Raw genomic sequence first — 23,321 nt, forward strand, 5'->3', positions numbered from 1 at the left:
GGTTTAGGAGTGTGTTTATGGGAATTTTTGACCATTCTTCCAGAAGCGCATTTGTGAGGTCACACACTGATGTTGGACGAGAAGGCCTGGCTCTCAGTCTCCGCTCTAATTCATCCCAAAGGTGTTCTATCGGGTTGAGGTCAGGACTCTGTGCAGGCCAGTCAAGTTCATCCACACCAGACTCTGTCATCCATGTCTTTATGGACCTTGCTTTGTGCACTGGTGCACAGTCATGTTGGAAGAGGAAGGGGCCAGCTCCAAACTGTTCCCACAAAGTTGGGAGCATGGAATTGTCCAAAATGTCTTGGTATGCTGAAGCATTCAGAGTTCCTTTCACTGGAACTAAGGGGCCAAGCCCAGCTCCTGAAAAACAACCCCACACCATAATCCCCCCTCCACCAAACTTTACACTTGGCACAATGCAGTCAGACAAGTAGCGTTCTCCTGGCAACCGCCAAACCCAGACTCGTCCATCAGATTGCCAGATGGAGAAGCGCGATTCGTCACTCCAGAGAACGCGTCTCCACTGCTCTAGAGTCCAGTGGTGGCGTGCTTTACACCACTGCATCCGACGCTTTGCATTGCACTTGGTGATGTATGGCTTGGATGCAGCTGCTCGGCCATGGAAACCCATTCCATGAAGCTCTCTGCGCACTGTTCTTGAGCTAATCTGAAGGCCACATGAAGTTTGGAGGTCTGTAGCGATTGACTCTGCAGAAAGTTGGCGACCTCTTCGCACTATGCGCCTCAGCATCCGCTGACCCCGCTCCGTCAGTTTACGTGGCCTACCGCTTCGTGGCTGAGTTGCTGTCGTTCCCAAACACTTCCACGTTCTTATAATACAGCTGACAGTTGACTGTGGAATATTTAGGAGCGAGGAAATTTCACGACTGGATTTGTTGCACAGGTGGCATCCTATCACAGTTCCACGCTGGAATTCACTGAGCTCCTGAGAGCGACCCATTCTTTCACAAATGTTTGTAAAAACAGTCTGCATGCCTAGGTGCTTGATTTTATACACCTGTGGCCATGGAAGTGATTGGAACACCTGATTCTGATTATTTGGATGGGTGAGCGAATACTTTTGGCAATATAGTGTATATATATATATATATATATATATATATATATATATATATATATATATATATATATATATATGTATATATATATGTGTATATATATATATATATATATATATATATATATATATATATATATATATATAGAGAGAGAGAGAGAGAGAAAGCAGAGTAACAGAAAACAGTGGCAGGATCGCTAATAAACAAACCAGAGCAATGAAGATGAGCTGCAATGAGAGAGTCTGATGCCAGATAGTGGGATTTTATATCATAGGACACATACAGGATGTTTACACCAAACACATGGAAATATGCAGGAAAGCTTAAGTGGACTGCAGTACATGTTAATGAGTGGCAGTTTCGAAGTGCAAATCTCTGTGGTATTGAGGTGAGATTATTCTCCCCAAGCTGGAAGGAGAATTGTTTGTGAATGCATGAGTTGGCTTTTTGGAGCTTGGTTATATTGTTCATTTCAGAATCAGGTTCAAACTGTGCGTCACATATGCTCAAGGCTTGGGGTTTTATTATTATTATTATTGTTATTGTTATTATTATTATTTTCTGCCCAAGAGTTTAGTTTTCAGTCTTTTAAAGTGACAATATAATCAGCTCACGTCATAGTCGTGTGTGTGTGTGTGAGAATCAGTAGCCCTGTAAAACACAAACCTGGAGTCAGTTATCAGTTATTACGTTCATCATTCATGGTAGGATAGATGTCCGTGCCGACGATGACACGTTAACGTCGTGGGGCGTATACGTTTATGGTCTCATCGTTAAAGGAATCCAGATGTTGGATGTCATGAAACCATGTGCTGTTCCTTTTCAATTCAATTTATTTGTATAGCCCTTTGAACAATGGACATGGTCTCGAAGCCTACAGCATTTTTGCATGCACTCAAGTTTAGCGGACGTTATTTCCTCCTCGTTTTTGTTTCTTTGTCTCTCATCGTCAATACAGATGCTAACAGCTAGTCAGTGTTATCCCCAGATCTGGAGGTCGGGGTCTTTTTCATAATATGTTTGAAATGGACACGATTGCGTCTTATTGGTGGCTGTAAGAATATTTTAGACATCACTCCTTTTCCTTTCAGATGGAAGTTAATGCAGATCATGTATCAGTTTATTGGCAGCATGCAACGTTAGCTATGAGTTGTTTAGCTGTTGTTTTAATCATCTAAGTGTGCAGCTTTGCCTTGGGTGAAGAATTCAGGACTGGCTCCACAAAGTGTCCATTTTAGTTTAAGACTCCTGGTTCCACAGGAAGTAAGTTAGAAGGATTTCATGGCAATGTCATGTCGTGTGGAGATCATTATCTCACAAGCCAAGCAATTTTTTATACTGTTATTTGCTTCCTGTTTCTCCCTCGCTCTTTTCTCCCTTACTTTTTATTTCCTCATTCCTCCATTTTTTTTTTTTTTTTTTTTGTTATTTTTGATTCTTGATCACTGAGCTTGAGATCATAATTACGATATAAATGAAGTAACTGATGGTGACGTGATCAACAAACACACTAATAGTAATAGTTAGGTCTATACCTATGTTTTTTCACACTGTTCACTCGTCTTCGATAAACTCGTGATCAGAATCCAAAAAGCTTCCCAGGAAGACTTCATGTAAGGCAGACACACCCTGGATGGAATGCCAGTCCATAACATGGCATCTCACACACACACACATTCGCAGCTAAATGCTATTCCTCACAGCCCAGCCATCTACCAGCATGTTTCTGTGAGGTGAGAGGAAATGAGGGATAAACGTAAAACCCCATGCAGACAGTAACATGAGCTCAGGGTTGAACCAGGGATCAGTCAGTGAGGCGTCTTGTACTTTTCTATCAATGAATTCAGTCCCTTTTCCCTTCTCAAATTGATGACTAAGACAAACAGTGATAAAGCATTGTCCTTGGCTAACAGGGGAAGGCTCATCCTTGTGTTTTCTCTTCCAGGGTCGTCCTGTAACGGAGGACGAGTTTTCTTTTTTTTTTCTGCCTGGATAAGCGGCAAGGGAGGAGGTGAAGATGCCGAAACCGGTAAGTCCAAAGTTTAAGATCCGAGTCTGTAGTACGACTCCTTTTAGTTATTGTAAAATGGTCTGGCTCACAGAAGAGCTCCCTCATTATGTAATCGCAAAAATAACATTTGATGTAGTGCGTGTTTGCACGAGTAGACAGAACAAAGGGTTTGGTTATTGTCCACGATGCTTACCCCGATTCGAGGAAGTATCGTTCTGCAAGAAACGCTTTAGCCAAAAGGCTCCGCCGGATGACATGACTTTGATGACATGAATCAGATTTATGAATTTGAATTAGGTTGTATCATTATTCTTATTGCTAAACGATCCCAGATGATCAAAACCAAAGATGGACTACATGGCCCGAAACTTTCCATCCTACATTTTAATCTCTTGATGTCTTGTTCTTGTATCGTGTGTAGTTTATACCATTCGCTTTATAGCTTTCTTTTGAGCTGCAATATGTGGCAGCTGTACTATATTGCCAAAAGTTTTGGGACACCCCTCCAAATCATTGAATTCAGAGGTTAGGCTTGGCCCCTTAGTTCCAGTGAAAGGAACTTCAGCATACCAAGACATTTTCATGCTCCCAACTTTGTGGGAACAGTTTGGGGATGACCCCTTCCTGTTCCAACATGACTGCACACCAGTGCACAAAGCAAGGTCCATAAAGACATGGATGAGTGAGTTTAGTGTGGAGGAACTTGACTGGTCTCCACCTGTCCTGACCTCAACCTTTGGGATGAATTAGAGAGGAGACTGTGAACCAGGCCAAAACTGGGACGTCTTCCTTTACATGTACATGAATGTAATATGGAGTTGTCCCGCCCTTCTCAGCTATAACAGCTTCAGCTGTTCTGGGAAGGCTTTCCACAAGGAAGTGTGTTTATGGGAATTTTTGACCATTCCTCTAGAAGCGCTTTTGTGTGGTCAGGCACTGATGTTGGACGAGAAGGTCTGGCTCACAGTCTCCGCTCGAATTCATCCCAAAGGTGTTCTATCAGGTTGAGGTCAGGACCCTGTGATGTTTCTCCACACCAAACTTGCTCATCCATCTTTATGGACCTTGCTTTGTGTACTGGTGTACAGTCATGTTGGAACAGGAAGGGGTCATCGCCAAACTGTCTTGGTATGCTGAAGCATTAAGAGTTCCTTTCATTGGACCTAAGGGACCGAGTCCACCGCCTGAATTCAATGATTTAGAGGGGAGTTCCAAAACCTTTGGCAATATAGCGTATATGTCAATGATTATTTAATTATGCACCGTCAGCGTGGAGAAGTGTAAATTGTTGCTTCCTTTCCTAGAGAGTCTCGGAAGCATTTTCAATCCCTACTACAACCATATACACTCTTCTCTAAACATGCTGATGATTTAAGCACAACTCAACTGTTACCACAACAAAAGGTGTTCTCACATTTCAGATTCCTGTGAGGGACTTGCACTTGTTGGTCACAGTCACATGAGGACAAATCTGGGCTGGAGTGTTTATTTTTAGCCTCTTATGGAGGATGTGGATATTTGATTGAACTAAAGGGGAGCAAGCATTAACGGAGATCTAGGCGAGGGAAGGGGGGGGGGCGACATTGACTTTGGCATTAACTCACACAGACGGCCTGAAATAACAATCGCCGGAGAACCGCTATATAATCCAGATAACTGGCCATAAAGATAAACATTTTGAGCTAATATTGACTGCTACTGATAACTCGGAAGTTGGTGCTGATTGCCTTCATGTCTGATGGATAACCTGTGGTGCTTGATGATAAGCAAAGTGATAAGGGAAAGCCTGAAATCTTTTCACTTCTATAAACAATAATAGGCAAACATATATGTCACAGCATTATGTGATTTTGTAAATGTTTGAGCTTCATGGTTTATTATTTCTGTATGAAGTTTCAACCATGCGTTTGTGGTTCGAGGAAGAAATCCTCTGCAGCTGCAATGACTGAAAAAATAAAACAGTTTAAAGCAATATCAGTCGCCTTGTGCGTAATCAACGTCTGTAACAGTATGTTTGTTCTGTGTGTCGCTGCTGAAGGATGTGACTTCGGGTTGATAAAATGTTCTCGAAGCCAGAGATAAAGCATGTACAGCTAGTGTTATTTTACACCATTTATCAGTATACACTCTCATAAGTCTTCTAAAATGTCGCTCATGTTCAGGTTTTTTATTATAATGCTGAACCAGCACAGGGTTATGGTGAAATGAGGAAAGTTTTGAAAGCTTGTAATACCACCAAAACGACACAGCCTTATATAGGATGAGGAAATCGATTGCCCATGTTGCTAAATTCATTCACTAATAAGCCTCAGGGTTGCCAGAACTTCATCATAACGCTGCAAGCGGTTGCAACACCGAAAACATGGCAAGTGACTAAAGGCTTATTCTCGGTTCATTGTATCTGACACGCTCGCTTCCTGGAAAATAGAATCGACTTGCTCAGACTGAACACACCGCATTAGACGAATGAGTGTTGCGGTTTAATTGCAGCTGAAACATCGCTTCTTCGCAACTGAATGCTTCCCCATTGACAGAAACTGTTCATCTGGCAAGACTGGACCAAGTGAATGTGTGTATCAGTATTTTGGTTGACACGACGCTAATCGTGAGTGCTATAGATGTACTGGGAGCATTATAACATAAAGTCTGTTCACTCAACACTCTGATAGCGTCTTATGGTTGACGAAGGAAATCAGCTCACACCTCTGAGCTCTTAAACCCATCCACTTTGATCAGACTTGTTGGAACGTGTTCAAGGATGCTGCTATATAGGCTTAGGAGGAGCCTTGCGTCTTTTGTCACTAGCAACCATGTATCCCCCTGTACCGTAACCGCCCAATCAGAGGCCCTGACTCAATGCAGTAGTCTGCTCGCTGCTTGATGTGGTATTCAGATCAGGAGCGAGGGCCACAGCGTCGACAGAGCTCCTACACAGTAGAAAATGGAACGTGACCCACAGCAGAGTGGTGAGGTGTTCATTCAGTCACTGTCTTACATGAGGAAGAGTCATCCTTCCCACACCAGTGATTCCTGCCTTTATACTTGTATGATGCTTGGCTAGAAGTATCCAAACAGATAGCAGTAAGGATCACCGCTCCTCCCTGATGACCAGGTACTGAACACAACAGCAGTGGACAGAAGAAGCCGTCGACCCTGAGACCATCTAACAGATCCTCACTAGTGCCCATCACTAGGGCCATCATCATCCATCCCTGTTCTGACGAATTCTCCTTTTGCACACACATAAGTGGTGGCCATGACCCCAACTACACTTGACCCTCATCAGTGTGTACACCACAGACATCATATCTTCTGACCTCCACTTAGCCTTATCCTAAATGGACCACCAAGGACACTTGATGTTTAATGGTCGTGATTGTCAACTTCCCAAGGACCTGAGTATCTCGCATATAAAAAACAAAAAAACAATGAGCGGTTCCTGCAAGTGCATATCATCATCATCATCATCATCATCACCACCAAGTCTCTCAACACCTTGTAATTATTTTGAATGAGGCACATCAGTTCATCTACTTCCTGCATGTGCACAAGCCAGCATGTACACAGCCATATCATCACCTATAGTGTCACTCTCGTAGAAAACCTGCTCCATTTTGACGGGAAAGGACTTCCTAGATCTGCCCAGTACATCGTGTTTTCCTGTCATTGAGGACATCTACACAGGGTATTGTATCAGGACGTTGTCCCAACTGGAAGAAAGCTTATGAGCATCTAGGCCAAGTCTACTACATTCATAACTGGTCATTTCCCAAAGACTATTAGACTATTAAGCAGATCTGCCTAGAGGCCATTTTCATTTAATCTCATTTTCATTTAAGTTGATTCGTAGCAACAAAGCGACCAGAGGTCATTCAATTGTAGTGCTGTCACATGATGCATATACACCAATCAGGCATAACATTATGACCACCATCCCTGAAGTTGTGCTGTGGTATCTGGCACCAAGATGTTAGCAGCAGATCCTGGTAAGTCCTGTAAGTTGTCAAGATACTTTTGATAGATACTGACCACTGCAGACCGGGCACACCCCACAAGAGCTGCAGTTTTGGAGATGCTCTGATCCAGTCGTCTAGCCATCACAATTTGGCCCTTCGTCAAACTCGCTCAAATCCTTACACTTGTCCATTTTTCCTGCTTCTAACACATCAATTTTGAGGACGAAATGTTCACTTGCTGCCTAATATATCCCACCCACTAACAGGTGCCATGATGAGGAGATCATCAGTGGTGTTCATGTCACCTGTCAGTGGTCATAATGTTATGCCTGATCGGTGTATACATTTATTTTATATACAAATGCTCTCTGTTCAGGATGTTTCATTTTAGCGTCAAGATTTGGAAAGCTAGTTGTGTTACCCCCCTGATAAATGTTGTTACTGTGGCAACTAGTAGTAGGAAACACTTAATGCTGACTTCCTAATACAACAGACCTATGTATACGTAGCTTCAGGCACATTACACAATAAACATAATTGGAATGTAATATCTATAAGTCTTAAGAAATTCTTAAGTTAAAGGCGAATGATGAGAATTCCAGATAATCGTGTTTTTACTTCATGTTTAATATTATTTGTCCTCGTCCTTGCCACTCTTGCACTGTTGTCTGTTACCAAAGTCCCAACAATAGCACAGCAATCCATGGTCAGGAGACAAGGGAGCAAGTTTTCCTCCAAGCTGCTCTGTGATGAAGCATGAGCAGCGTTCGAGAAAGGTTGTGTGGTTGGCTGGGATCACGTGTCTTGGAGGAAGCGTGCGCTGGACTTCTCTCTGTCTCTCTCCGGTTCCGTAGCAGTCATGTGATATGGGAGATCTGGCTTGTGGGTGGGAATCGGCAGGTGATCCAAATGAGGAGAAAAACCAGTGATGGGAAGAACAGGGACGGGATATAACTTGTTTTACATTATGGTCCTGTGTTTTTTACAGTAATGAGCGAAGGAGTGAGTGCATATAAGGCCAGTAGTTTAATTGTAGAGAAAACAATGAGTCATTCCTCTTTCTGTGGCTAAATTTCAACAAGGAATGCAGTATAGAGTTACAAGATGTTCAGCAGCTTCATGCTGCACTCTATGCTCTGACCATTTACAGTAAATAGCCTGACCATCTGTAGTAAATTTCTTTTAACTATGCTAAGATCGAGTTGGGTTTGACCAATCACTGGTCAGCGTTGTAGCTCCACCCACATTTCCCTGTTTTAATGTAGTAGCTGTATTTTTATTTTTGCCTTGCTGACCTGCAATGATACGGAGTAAAGCTTGACCTCACATGCGTACAGTATACTCACAGAAACTTCTAAACCGGTCCGCTCTCCGCTCAAGACGGCGGCTGTCCTCTGGTCTCGGATCATAACCGCAGCTAAACTAAACATCCAGTTTGCTATCCACACTGTATCTGTGTTTATTTATGTTCTCAGGAAAAGACAGCAAACCACATCATCATCTGCTGATCTGATGTTCAGTTATACCGCTGCTCTCGTTATATCTGTACCGCATGCTGGAGTTTGAGTTATGGCTCTGTGAACGGACGCAGATGGACGCTTTAAGACGACGGTTATTCTCGAGCAGCGTGTTTCTTATTAGAGCTGAAGACACGGCTCGGGAAGTACAGCACGGCGATTAGGTTTTAAACAGTGATCGGATCACATCGCTGTAGTAGCTGCTCAGCCAAAATGTGTGTGTGTGTTTATTTGGGAATGTTATACAAGCAATAGATAATTGCCTCATTTTTCTTCCTCTGTCTTTGTTTATGGGACCGTTTTCTGGAAATGTCAGGCAGGATCATTAGTAGGAAATGTACAAGCATCTACGTGTACACAGCATTGAAATGCAAATCCAAACAAAACCAATAACTGCTTTCAGAAGTCAGGGGACATCTCGTCTGATGGCTTTAAAGAAAAAGGAAATGCGCATTAAGCTTTTCTTTTGTAGTTCACTAAGCAGGGATAAAAACACTAAGCCCCAAATATTAAACTGCTATTAATTTCCTGTCTCTCAGAGCAGACATAAAAATCCAGGTTTTTCAGAATATTATAACTAAAATTCTTCAGTTTTTTGTGACTTATTATTTTTATTTCATTTTATTTATTAAATGCAGTATTTTCAATATTGATGTTTTTTTTTTTTTACATTTTATTTATTTATCTATTTATTTATTTAATTTAAATATTAATAATTTAATTACTATATTTTAATTGAATAATTAGTATACATCAATGAGTATTAGTTTAATATTTAATAATTATTTTTATTTTTAAGTATTTGAAATAACTTCTCTAGCCTTAAAAAAATAAAGTAAATAAATAAATAAATATACTTTATTATTAGATTTATTATTTATTAGGATTTTGATTAAACTATCCCAGATCCATTTTTTTTTTTAAATAAATTCGTCCAAATTGTTTAAAAAAAAATTCCTTTTCCGTTCACAGTCTGATTGTTGTGACTTGTTCGTGCTTTGTTACCCTTGTAAAACCCGATCGCTCGCTCTCTAACTTCCCCGGGGCAGCGAGGATGCTGCCGGATGAGCCAGAAGGCGGTCGGCGATGCCGTCTTTACCCTAAGGGGGTATTTATGACTTGATAGACCTCACAGGGAGAGAGGGCCTGCATGTGGTATTGCGTGTGCCTGTTTTTGTTTGCTCTTTGTCGAATGGAGTGTAAAAGGCCAGTGTCAGATGGGAGGTCTGGGTCAACATCCTGTGTGGAAGGAATGAAAGAGGTTTGGGGGGGGGGCGCGGCACAGCAGGAATTTAGTGTTTGGATACAGATTGCTTCACCGGCATGTCACACTGAATGTTTTATTCTCGTTGATGGAATATTAGGCCTGGACAGTATTTATCAGTGTACTATATCGTATGCTGCCAAAAAGACCGGACTAATACTGAGTAGGACCGCATTTACCCTCTGATACCTGTGTCATGGATTCTTCATGGTTTTTAGGGACTATCTTTGGAGATTCTTGTTGACAAGGCCTCACATTCATGTCCGAACATCCTGTTCTGAGGTAGCCATTATAAGATGGGTGCACTTCAAGAGGAATGACAGCACAGTGAAATTCTTTGCTTGATTATCCCGGCTTATGGGCTCAGAGCACAGAGCTCAGGTTAGCTATGATACAGTACTTCTGGTGCAGAAAGGGTTAAGGAACTTGCTCAAAAGCTCAAAATTGGTAGTGAACCCTGACTTTCTGATCAACCGTCCAGAGCTTTAACCGTTGAGCCACAGCTGTCCATCAAGGCATGGTCATCAGCAATACTCAAAGGCTGTGGCATTCAAGCAATTTAGAAGAGAGCCCACATTCCCTACGACATTACTCCATGGTGGGTTTGGTCCATGCATTCCTGACACCAGATTCGTCCCTGGATCCAGTCTCTCAAGATGCTTTCCCTACCTTACTGAAACATCTCTGTGATACCAGTAAACTCTTCAGTTCAGAAGCTTGTGCAGTGTATTTTCTCAGGCTTTAGCTCACACTGGTGTTGTCCGCAGTGTTTATTTGAGGGTTAGCATCTTCTAGACAGTCCCTGTCTTAAACAGGGTTTATTTTTTTACTGCCACGTCTAAGAAGGGTTAATCAGTACACCCCCACCTTTACACTTCACCTCGGTAAATCTCATGTAAACGGCTTACAAACAAGGCAGCAGTAGCACTTTAAATTAAGAGGGTGGAGTGAGGAGAGAAACCGCAGGAGAGGAAGTGTTGTGTAGTGTTGTGTTGTGTATATGTACATTAACACCCCTTCTTGGCGCTGAGGTCTAAACATGGCTGCCAATAAAGTGACACATACGAGTAGCCGAGTCTAGTTTGGTTAGTCAATGCATCGGTAATTCAACTAATTGTAATTCAAAAGAGGAATATCATTTTGAGCTTGGATGTAAATAAGGTCAGCAAGGTCATTTCTAGGACAGTCGTGACCCGCGCCATTGTGAGTCGAAGCTACGCCTGCGCTCTGAATTGTGTAATCTGAATTAGCGGATCAGGTCAAGCACAGCATTCGTTCGCTGCTAGTGCGCCGGAAGATGTTTGGCTCCGAGTGTGTTTTGGCTCGAGGCACACACGGCTGTGGACACACACACACACACACACACACTCACTGCTTATACAAAAGGCCAGCCATTTCACGGCTGATTGCTGGACGCCTGCTCTGCTCCTGATACAAAGGGGCTGCCATTTGGAGCTAGTGGCTCGGAAATAACAATTAAGCTCTTCCTTCATCACTTCTCTGTGTGTGTGTGTGTGTGTGTGTGTGTTTGTAACCAGAGGGGTCAGCTGCTCTGTACCGAGTGTGGAGGGTGTGGTAGCTGGAGGTTATTACCGACTGTCCTGGTCAAACAGTCTTTGTCTTGTGTGAAATTATTTTTAATCTTATAAATTCTCGACACACTAATAACTGCAAACGCTTTAAGTTATAAACACCATGAAGGCAAATACATAACTGCGGTGTGAAGTTAACCTTTTGAACCTTGAGGCATTTTCACTTCCTTTAAACCTCGTCTTCTAACACTACAATCACTTCACTAATTCATACATGCCACAGCGTGTGTGTGTGTATGTGTGTGTTGTTTTCGTGACATTTTGGGCTCCACAGATCTGTCATTGTGATATGTTCTAACAGAGTGGAATTTTTTTAACAGTTAAAAAAAACGTCTCCTTTTGACTTTAGTACATGTTTGTATGCATATATAATGTGCGTGTGTGTGTGTATATGTATATATGTATATATGTATATGTGTAATGTGTATGTATATAATATGTATGTGTATATATGTGTATGTGTGTGTATATATGTATATATAAATTAGATTTGGCATAAAATTAGACATTAAATAGCATCATATAAAATGGGTGTGTGTGTGTGAGAGGTAGTTGACACTCTTCAGTGACTCAGCTGCATTACTGGAATATTTAGGAGGCACTTTTTCACCATTTAGTTGTCATTTTGTCATTTTATAGATCTCTTTTTATGGAGCTCCATAGCCGCTGCTAGATGACTCGGACATGCGCACAGGAGTACAATGACCTCAGAAACTTTGGTGGAAATTTTTATGAAAGATAAAGTGATGCTTTCTATAAAGGCAACTGAACAGACCCATAACCCCCCCCCCCCCCACCTCGAAGTTTTGACGCCTTATGTGACAGCAGTACACTCGCTCATGCTCACTAACAAAACATGGGAATAAAATCCAGACTGTTCATTACTGTTCAATAGAAACCACTGCAGGGTGAAACGCCAGCTGTGTTTGGAAGTGATGAGGCTCATACTTTTTCATTTCTGAGCGATAAACACCTCCCGAGTTACGAAGGCGAGAAAAACCGTGACGTGAACATGGTGTTCATTCAGTAGTAAAAATGATGCGTCTGTTAAAATGCTCCTAAATGATTATTCCGTATATTTTTCTGCTTCTGGATGGCCGTGTTGAGAAACATCTGGATGTTTAGAGGTTCTTTTTAAATGTAGCCCTCTCGCTGATACTCATGACCTTCCTTGTTATGTAACTGCAGCTGAAATGTGTGCTCTAAATGTTGTGCGTATCAGGGTGGGTGGGTGTGTGTGTGTGTTTAAGGCCTAGAGCACTTCTTTCCTTCCTGCTGTCAATTATTCAGCTCCATTCAGCAGCACACACACCTGTTTAGAGAGTTAAGCTTGGCTAAACTGTGTGTGTGAGAGAGAGAGAGAGAGAGATCACTCACAGGTTTGTCACCATTATGGAATTGCAGCTGATGATTGTCATGTGATTGTGATTAACACTGCTGCCTGTCTACCTGCCCTCTCTCTCTCTCTCTCTATGCCTGCCTGTCTCTGTCTTTCTGTCTGTCTTCCTTTCTATCTGTCTGTCTAACTGCCCCCACTCATTCTCTCTCTCTCTCTCTCTCTCTCTCTCTCTCTGTTAATCTATCTGTATTTCAATCACATCAGCACGCGCCAGTTGTCAGCTCATGTATGTGGAAGAGGAGAGATAGCGCTTTTGTTCGAGAGGGTTACGCCTCCGCCTTCAAAAGGATGTGCTGGGCTGTGTTCACGTGTCTTCACAGTAAAACCACGGGTTGGTCTTCACCCTGCTCGCTCTGTAGCTGTTGTACGATAGGGAGAGAGCCGAATTGTGCTTGACAGTTGGCAGAGGGGAAAATGGAGGAAAAGAAATTCCAGAGGGGGGGGGGCTCCAAAAAATAAATCATTAGTAAGGATTGATCTGAATCATAAGAAGTATTTCGTCAATAATCACACAGCTCTGTTCTGCACAAGTGGCATGCTCGTGGTGTGAGCGTTATTCATATTTCAACTCCTACACTGGAGGAAGTTTGAAGGTCAGCGATGAAATCTCCCTTTATTTCACCACGGAGCTGCCTTTTTATCTGCTAGCAAAGAATGTGAAGGTCTACAAGGACATGGCGGTGTATTTCAACACATTCAGGAGTCATCAGTTCGTCATAATAAACTGCTATACTGGTTAAATCTTAAGGTCTTGCAGTTTTATTAGTGCTGATGCATAGAGGAAGAAGAAGCTAATTGTTAAAATAATAGGAATAGAGAAATTAATGGCACTGCAAGAGTATCCTGGCAAAAAGAAATAAAATAAGTAGAGTAAGTAAGCCAGTAAGCAGAGAAAGAGCAGTTAGTAAGCAGAGAGTGAGTTGCAGAGTTACTGAAGTGTGCGTGTGTGTGTTCATTCGACTGAATATGGCAAGGCTGGAGCTTTCATGAGGCAGCGAGTAAAACCGAGAGGAGAAAGGAAGGCCTGGCACATGGATACGAGAGACCCAGGTAACTCAATCCCAACAGGACGGCTCCCTGGATCACCTTTCGCGTGTGTGTGTGGAGTGAGCGAGAGTGCGCGCACACATGTGAGAGGGAGAGTGATAAGTAGAGGTAGCTACCCCATACACACACGAACAGCCTGTAATTCTGCACCAGACAGTGACGTATGAGACACGCACGCACACTCGGGGATAAAGAGTGCCCTCTAGGTCGTACCTCCTCCATCAGGCCACACAGCAGGTCACAAGGACCATCGTCAGCCAATCACAGAGCTCTGTCATACGCTACACCTCAGCAGGCTGGGAGAGCAGCGGTGCCTTCTCAGAGATGCCGAACACACTTGGCCTTTCAGAGTGCTGAGAGGGCAGAAAAATGTATGCGTGGGTTTTTCTTTTCTTTTCTTTCAGCTAGACTCCCATCGTGACCCATGACAGTCTTTTCTGTTTCACACAAACACGGACATGCCACGTGCAACACACTCACGCCGACATCCAGAGCACACAGTAGAGCGAGCCGGATGTCTCGGTGTTGATGGAGCACGGAGCCGATCCCCCGCTGTGCGCACAAATAATAAGTGGGTCCAGTTCAGTCTGTTTTCATTCTGTTCACGTGAAGAGGTGTTTCACGTGATTTTGACGACAGCTTTTTATTCCCACACACACAAAAATATAAATGAAGCGATCATGTGCTTGTTTTCTGCACATTTTCCGTTTGCAGTTCTGTAGTCAGGCAACGTGTTTTGCAAAATGTGACCGTTCTGAGCATCTGGCTCAGCTTTTATTGGAAATTGCTGGTAGGAAAGAAACGGAAAACCAGGGCCACAAATAAGCAGTAGACATGAAGTGAAAACTGTCTTATCTAGTATATATAGCGAAAGATATATATTTTTGAAAAGAACAAATACAGGATTATGTTTATAAGTGTAAATGGTCAGTATGAACTGGGCTGTGAAACCGATCTAATTGAAATTCTTCATGTAGATCCACTGTCGTCTTCCTTCTTTTCAAGAAAAAGCTTGGCTGGATTTTATACTCATTTGTCGAGGCTGCAGTGGTTCTAGTTTGCCAAAGAAGTTTTATTGAAACCCTGTGCTATCGGAAAACCCTGTTCTGTTCAGACAGATGTGAAAGCATCCTAAAAGTGTGCTCTAGACTACTGAAAGCTGAAAGTTCCCTCTTATCACTCCAAACCTAATATTTCCTGCAATCTATCTAGTGAATGTTCATAAACTCTGCACAGTGATGGACAACCAGAAACTCGGCTTAAATCTCAGACGAAGATGTCTCTGCCCAAGTGGATATTCTGTGGCCTGTTTGATCATGGTGTTTCTCACTGGAACAAGGAAAACACACCTAATTATTTGCTCGTTCGGCCGAACACTGACTGTGCACATTTCAGTTATTCTTGTCCTTAGTTATTACAAAGATGAACTTTGTCACGTGGGACGAAAAGGTGAAGGATGAGTACATGCCAATGGTCATCTAAAGTGAACATGATTGTGAGGACAGTCAGGAATCAGGAAGAAGTTTCATAGCTCTGACCGGAAGATCAGGGTTCAAGCCCCACCATTGGGCCCTTGAGCAAGGCCCCCTAAACCACCCTGCTCCAGGGGCTCTGCATCGTGGCTGACCCTGTGCTCTGACCCCAACCCCCAAGGGTGGGATATGTGAAGAAAAATTTCAGTAATGTGACAAATAAATTAAGACTTAACGCTACATTCCAGCCGTAGTTATGGACGTTTTGAGTTGGTTGAGGGTCAAACATACAGTGATGCCAATAGTCAGAAAGCATCATGATTTAAGATTGCCAGTGATTATATCTGCATTCTCTCAATAAAGCTGCTTGGTCTTTGTTTTTCAGATCAATGTACGAGTGACCACGATGGATGCCGAGCTGGAGTTTGCCATCCAGCCCAACACCACCGGCAAACAGCTCTTTGACCAGGTAAGGTTCACACACATGCATGATCTGGTTTGGCTGAAAGTCAACTGCTTTAATAAACCAAAACTCTTCTTCTGGAAATAGGCGGTAACTCCCACACTAAACTGGCTGAATCGGTTCCTGAGGTATTTGCATTCACAAGAAATAGGACTTCATTTTAATTTTTTAAATGAGCCGACCTAACGAGCCCTCAGTGGAAGGTTCAAAAATACCTCATTTGAATAGTCATGTCTTTTTACATAAATTTTGACTAAAAGGCTCCAAGTAAATTGAAACACGTTTGGTTTTCTGTGTGTCATGTTTATCCATTCTAGACCAATATGTATGTATATGTTTTTCTTATGGAAGATTATAGCTTAATTGCTCTACCTGAATAATCTTAAAGTTAATATCTGTTTGTTATGAAGTTTCAGGCCACTGTATATACCATATATTTATTCATAGTTTATTAATCTCTGTTCAAGCTTTTGTTCCGGATAAATCTGTGAGCCAGCACTTAAACACTGACTGCGAAAGCAAACGGAATAAATCAAACAGTACCACAACAGTAAAAAAAAAAAAAATGTTGCCTGCTGCTTGTGTGCGTCTGTAAACTTGCTCATGAAAGCATGACCTTAGGAAAAAGGAATGAAAAATTGTGCAATACAGGCTGTAATGTACAGACTTGCGTATTTCAGTTGTGTAACAGTGCAGCAACCAGGCAGGACCGTGTTCATCACACTAACACTACAGGTTACAAAACCGATCACTTTAAAGATTTCCATTGAGAATTAAGGAGAAGCTGATGCACCATTCAGAAAGATTTCCACTGAAGCAAATGCAGGAACTATGCCACTTCTGCTTTATCGTGCACTTCAGTACAGAACGTGTACATTTGCAGTGTGTAAAAAGCAGCATTAGCTAGATATTTCGCACGGTACACAGCGAAATTCTGTTTCTCCTGTAGAAAATAAATAATGCACCAGTGGAAAAGATGCGTGTTAAATATACGTCCCGGAACAATATTTACACCCAAGCCATCATTGTTGATCATCTAAAACAGCTGTCAATTCTTAATGATGATGAACAACACATGCATAATGGTGGCACAGCTGGCTAATTGTTTGAATATGGCGCAAGATGAGGACGCGCCAGATGGCGAGTGTTTTAAACAACAATGGAAATGACGAAGAAGAAGAAAACATAGGATCCTGTGTTTCCATACAGCATGGAAATATTTCCACAATCCAGCCATCGTATTGTTACATTTTAAATACCAGGTGATGGATCTCCGGTTTTTATCTGTATACTTTCAGTTAGCCTGTGTCCACCATAGCCTCAGATTCCTGTTCTTGACCAAAAGGAGATGATGCTTTTATCATAAGGGTTATGTCCAGAAGAATGTCTTCTTGCTAGAATGGTTATTTGAGATACCAGAGCTTTCCTGTTAGTTTCTCCTCTGATATTTTTCATTAAGTCCTCTCTGCCCACTGACCTGCTCCTCACCGGATGTTGTTCGTTTTCCGCACCATTACCCTGGACGTCGTGGTGCAGGGAGATCTGCAGTTTCTGTAATTCTCAAACTTGCACAAACAACCAGGCCAGAGTCAGCTTCAATTGCAGTTTGTTTAATTTCTTACTGTATTGATGGAATTGGTCATTACAGCACTGTAGTGGTCATGATAGACCCTCACTGAGAAGCTAGCCCATGTACACGTTCTGCAATATTAATGCTCTAGTGTAAAATATTCATTCGTCAGCCTGGGATGCTTTGGCATTTGAATTTTGTTTAAAGGGTTAAATGATGTGGCCTAACATCCCATTGTGTCCTGTGATGAACTTTGCACATTGTGGCATCAGACCAAGGACCGCTTCAAGGCTTTAAAAGTGCTTTCAAATCTATTTACTTCACTGCCTCTCAGTGCATTATGCTCCATTACTATTGACTCCAAGGCCACTCGGATTGGAAAATCAATTGTTCACCTCACTAGTTGCTCAACAGCTATTTTATAACCTTTAGCACCTCACAAGAATTTTAAGTGATTCCAGGCTGCTTTCGAAATCAAGTGGCTTTGTGATTGGCAAGAACCTTGCTCGAAAATCAGGCCATTAGCATGACCAGGAGAGTCTGTAAGTAAAGATGGCCTGTTTTGTTGGACCACGTAGAGCTGCCAGAACATCAATTAGCTTGGCATCATTTCTGAAGTCTTTGGAAACTTTACTGAAGCGATGAACCATTTCTCAGAAAGACTCCACCTCTTTAGATGGTTCGATGATGTTCGTTTGGTGTAAGTGTGAGCACTGGTCAGAGAGCTGATCCCTGGTCCTCTTGAACATGTTGATCTGGGGTTTCCTTGTTGAGTAGTTAACGGTTCAACTTGCCGCATGTTTCAGAGTTCATTATTTTTGGGTTCTTCTCATAATTTTGAGTTCTTATGTTCATGTACACATGAAACCAGACTCACCTGATTATTAAAGAAAACACCCTTTCAAACCTTGTGCTGTTGTGCATGGGCAAAAATCTTATTATTCTATGAAAAGAGCTTTATCTTTTCCAGGTTTTCCTGCATAATGATATGCAAAGCATCTCAAAAAGGTCTGATCTTCTCGTTTCTGTTGGTACCAAAGGATAAATCGAGGATTATTTTACAAACCAGCATCCACAAAAGTACTTTTTTTTTTAATGCTCTGGATAAGGGTGCATGCCAAATGTAAGAGTGATGGCACGCAATCAATCCAAAGTGATATCAAGCCCCTCAAAGAAGCTGTACTCGGTGTGAAAGTCCAAAAAAAATCTCCCATAGGTGCTTGGGTCGAGTTCCAGCCCCTCAAAAAAGCCCTAACAGCATAATAACCCCTGGAAATCCCTCACTGTAGCGGTCAAGCATTTAGACCTTATCTGTTGTCACGTTGAAGTGAAACTGGATGAGCACATTGGCGTGCTTTTTGGAGGTCATATTCTTTCCATGGGGATCTTTTCAAGGAAGGCAGTGCGATATTCAAGATGGCGCCGAGTGGCATAAAGTACAGGTCACGGCTATTTAAAGCCCCTTATGCCAAATACAGATGTTCACCCTCATTGCCAGTAATGGGCGATAAAGATATGGTGGATCTTGGAAGGGATGACGGATTTGCTTGTCTTACAATTTGCAGTTAATCTTATGTTCTGCATTTTGAAAGGAGTAATGAGGAAGTCATGGGTAATGAAATTTGTATAATGATATGCAAGGCCAGAAATATAGTTTGGAATAAATTTGAGTATAATATGGCTGTTAAAACCAACTTTTTTTCCATTAGATGTCCAGGTTCTTACTCAATATCTTCTTGCAGAAGAGGTGAAAGTGAAGAGCTTGTTGTTGTTTTAGCCCCTTTTGGGGGGGGATTTTTTTTTGGGTGACGACGACCTCACCTTCATACTTCCTCTCACTGCATACATTCAGCTTGGGTGTGTTCTGGCTTGTGCACAGCTCTGATCTCAGCCATGCAGCAAGTAGAAGAATGAATGCTGATTCATCAACCACAAAAGTGTGAAGCCCTTCAACTTCCTATCGCTAAAAATTTGTTCACTATTCTGGCATTGAAAACACTGTTACAGTACCATTGCAAGTGGGCGTTAAGTGTGAGTTTATACCCAATTCATTTTAGCATTTTCTTCATTACATATCTGAAGAAATATCTATATAGGTACACACACTAATAAGCACTTTTTATTAGGAATACTTGCACATCTGCTTATTCTTGCAATTATCCAGTCATCCAAGGTGCCAATAAAATCATGCAGATACAAGTAATCCCCTGGTAAGAGATGCAAAAGGAGTATTTATTTATTTAGCTGACTGGTGGGCTTATACACTGATCAGGCATAACATTATGAGTACTGACAGGTGAAGTGAATAACACTGATGATCTCCTCATCATGGCACCTGTTAGTGGGTGGGATATATTAGGCAAGCAAGTGAACATTTTGTCCTCAAAGTTGATGTGTTAGAAGCAGGAAAAATGGACAAGCGTATGGACAAGGGCCAAATTGTGATGGCTAGACAACTGGATCAGAGCATCTCCAAAACTGCAGCTCTTGTGGGGTGTTCCCGGTCTGCAGTGGTCAGTATCTATCAAAAGTGTCCTGTAAGCTGCGGCCCCACCTCATACCTCATACCTCATACCTCATGCCAGGTACCATAGCAGATCTTCAGAGAGCTAGTAGAGTTCATGCCTCAACAGGTCAGGGCTGTTTTTGCAGCAAAAGGAGGACCGAGACAATATTAGTCAGGTGGTCATAATGTTGTGCCTGATCGGTGTGGAACAGTGGTGAGCAGAAAAGCATCTCAGACCGTGCTGAAACCTTAAAGTAGACCACCTCTTATATCTAAAGTACAGGAATACAAGGCTACAGTAGGAACAGGCTTTCCAAAACTGGACACTAGACACTGTGTGTTTAAATTGCTTTTCTGCTCAGATTGAGTTCTGGAGACTTTCGTCATGATGATTTGGTCATATTTCTCACCCCTCAATGTTCAGTGGTGTTCACTGGAGGATGTGCAATGCAACTGAACCGCGCATTCAAATTCGGTCCGTCAAAGCAGGGGTCATTTGCTTACTGCTGTTTTGTGATGATCCCACTGATGTATTTCCAGTGTATCATAGCCGTAGCAACTTGAACCTCTTTTGCCTACAGTTGAGTGGCAAAGTTTGAACCACCTTAAGACAAAAATAGATTTTTTTTTTTTTCCTCTGCTTCACAGATGATCTTCCATTATTAAGTATCAGCGCCCCTAATGAAGATGTGCTATAAATATTCCTGAATATCTCGTAACCTTCAACTGCCTCCTCTTGCATATATTCTCTGGTCTTTTATTCGCCTGCTTATTTTCCCTCGTAGATCTATGCAAGAAATCAAAGGGCTTTGCGGAAAGATTTTAACTTTGTTTTTATTGAATTTGTCTCATTTACTGCACGTAATCTTTCGACACACAGTTGTAAATGCATGAAGAATCAAAACTTTTGTCTAGTTTGTATTTTAAAGTAAAATAACTCTGCTCTGTGTCTAGGTGGTGAAGACTGTGGGGCTGCGTGAGGTCTGGTTTTTCGGCTTGCAGTACACGGACAGTAAGGGTTACACCACGTGGCTGAAGCTCAATAAGAAGGTAAAGCTTTTTTCCCCCCTCCTCGTTTCCAAAGCCACAGCCGGCTCCATAGCTCCAGCTCCTATTAGCTTGCGGTTAGCCTGAGCCTCAGATGTGCAGTTTAACAGGCTTCTTGCTCTGCGGTGCCAAGCTGTAAAAAAGAGGCCTTCGAGCAGAACTCTTCAGATGGAAAAGTGTGTGTGTGTGTGTGTGTGTGTTGGCATATACTTTGCTTAAGCGAGGCTCAGCTCAGCATTCTCATGAGTATCATGTGTTCTTCTCAGCCTGCATGTGTGTAAGAAGGGAAAAGGAAAACGAGTGTTTAATGGTAGATGATTTGATGGAAATGGTTGCAGTCCACATCACAGCACCGAACTGTTACATGCTGTGGATATAATTCAGGACCAAGTGGACAAATTGGTTAAATAATGATGAGTAAAGAATTGTTTTCATTCATCATTCACACAGGTCCTAGATTGGCGTTGGTTATTCGGTCGATTTAGCTCACAACTCGATTTCTTTTGTTTGGTAGGTGACTCAGCAGGATGTGAAGAAGGAGAACCCTCTGCAGTTCAAGTTCAGAGCAAAGTTCTTCCCTGAGGATGTTTCTGAAGAGCTGATCCAGGAGATCACACAGCGCCTTTTCTTTCTTCAGGTAACCGGGTGGTTTTAGGTAAAAAAAGGTTTGTTGTAGATATTAATTTTAGTTCGATTTTTATCAGTCGACTTTGCCAGTTATAGAAGAAATAAGCTGTCAAGTATTGTTAATTTATTTAATGGGTATTTTATAAGTGTGTGTGTGAGAGAGAGAGAGAACTGACTATCACAGTAATGACACTAACATGGCAGCAGCATAATGTCACGTGTTACTGCTACTTTTCAGTGTTAAATATCAAGCATAGATTCTAACTAGAAGTCTCTTAACAGTGAGAATATACCGTAATATAATAAATCTGATCCACTCCAACATCACTCTTCTAATACATTTTAGTGCCATTTCTTCACTAGGAGCCTGTCAAATCAAGGTCATCAGTTTGACCCCCGCGTGTTGTAGAATGGCTGATAAACTGTGTAGCTATACCTACAAAGTAGACCTATATATGACTGGTTTACTTAAATAAAATGAGTAACCAGTGAGTATAGAGACATCCTCCTATATACCGTTTTTTTTTTTTTCAGATCAGAACTTCCTGTTCAGCAGTAAACTGGTGCAATGCAGAGTCTGTTCCCTGAGCTCCGTTCACTTTCTTTTCTCAGGTGAAGGAGTCCATTCTGAACGATGAGAATTATTGTCCTCCTGAGACCGCAGTGCTTCTGGCATCCTACTCAGTCCAGGCCAAATACGGCGACTACAACAAGGACCTCCACAAGCCTGGCTATCTTGCCAATGACAGGCTTCTGCCACAGAGGTGACGAGCAGCACTCTACTAATTTTCCTCTCCTGAGTCTTTACCGATTTACACTCGTTTACCTTTATCTTCATTTCCCTTCATTACACAGCTCTCAGTGAGTTGAGTGATTAGTTTACGACCGCATCGTTAGTGAGGTCTGGACCTCCGATGAGCGAACAAACTCCTGCTTCGGTAGGCTGTGTCAGAACCTGACCGCATGTGTTATGAGGGCTATAATTAAATGTCCCTGGCCCAGGCAAGTTGCTCACAGGAATTACCTTCTGTGGCGCTGTGAGTCAAAGGAAAAACTATATCTGTGCTGAAGTGAAACCCTTAGCAACTGGTGCTACAAAATTCAAAAATTGCAGTCCAAACCTCTTCACAGAGTGAACAGTGTACAGGATCGTCAGCTGATAAATATCTAATTCGATTTAATTCATTTCCGAATTCGGGACATGGCGTCTTCATTAATGACCAGTTGCAACGAGCATGCAATCGCTTTTAAATGTTAAACATCTGTTGTGCTTTTCAGAGTTCTAGAGCAACACAAGCTGACTAAAGAACAGTGGGAGGAAAGGATACAGACTTGGCATGAGGAGCATAGAGGCATGCTCAGGTAATTACTGTTTTCAGCCACAGCACAACACATAATAGCTAACAACAGTGTCTCTGCTTTTTGTTTCACATGCCGGCATGTTTGTTCGCTCGTGTGTTGATGGTGCGTTCGTGGTTGTGCTTTCAGAGAGGACTCCATGATGGAGTACCTGAAAATTGCCCAGGATCTAGAGATGTACGGCGTCAACTACTTTGAGATCAAGAATAAGAAGGGAACAGAGCTGTGGCTGGGAGTGGATGCTCTGGGTCTCAACATTTACGAACATGAAGACAAGTGAGTCATGCACCAACCACACACTTTCCATAGTTTTCCTGCGAGCGCTGGTGTTTTTATATTTAGTGCTCATGATTAAGGTTGGTTTCATTCTGCTTATGAAGGTCATGTTCAGGGTTGCCATGTCTTGGCA

The 23,321-nt window shown here is 42.2% G+C and overlaps 1 protein-coding gene across 2 annotated transcripts in view; it reads left to right on the forward strand.

The window, feature by feature from the left end:
• LOC131347104 (radixin) overlaps nucleotides 1–23,321 on the forward strand; it is a 40,535-nt gene that overhangs the window by 5,683 nt on the left and 11,531 nt on the right. Inside the window, exons 2-8 of one of the 2 annotated variants that reach the window (XM_058380979.1) lie at nucleotides 3,028–3,111; nucleotides 15,726–15,809; nucleotides 20,834–20,929; nucleotides 21,441–21,563; nucleotides 22,166–22,317; nucleotides 22,832–22,915; nucleotides 23,042–23,188. In XM_058380979.1, coding sequence (XP_058236962.1) covers nucleotides 3,100–3,111; nucleotides 15,726–15,809; nucleotides 20,834–20,929; nucleotides 21,441–21,563; nucleotides 22,166–22,317; nucleotides 22,832–22,915; nucleotides 23,042–23,188 — 698 coding nt within the window. In that variant the 5' untranslated portion in view covers nucleotides 3,028–3,099. Of the gene's footprint in view, nucleotides 1–3,027; nucleotides 3,112–15,725; nucleotides 15,810–20,833; nucleotides 20,930–21,440; nucleotides 21,564–22,165; nucleotides 22,318–22,831; nucleotides 22,916–23,041; nucleotides 23,189–23,321 lie in introns of those variants that run through there. The other variant, XM_058380980.1, reaches the window with a different exon arrangement.

Source organism: Hemibagrus wyckioides, linkage group LG26 (genome assembly GCF_019097595.1).
Source record: "Hemibagrus wyckioides isolate EC202008001 linkage group LG26, SWU_Hwy_1.0, whole genome shotgun sequence".
NCBI classification, from domain to species: domain Eukaryota; kingdom Metazoa; phylum Chordata; class Actinopteri; order Siluriformes; family Bagridae; genus Hemibagrus; species Hemibagrus wyckioides.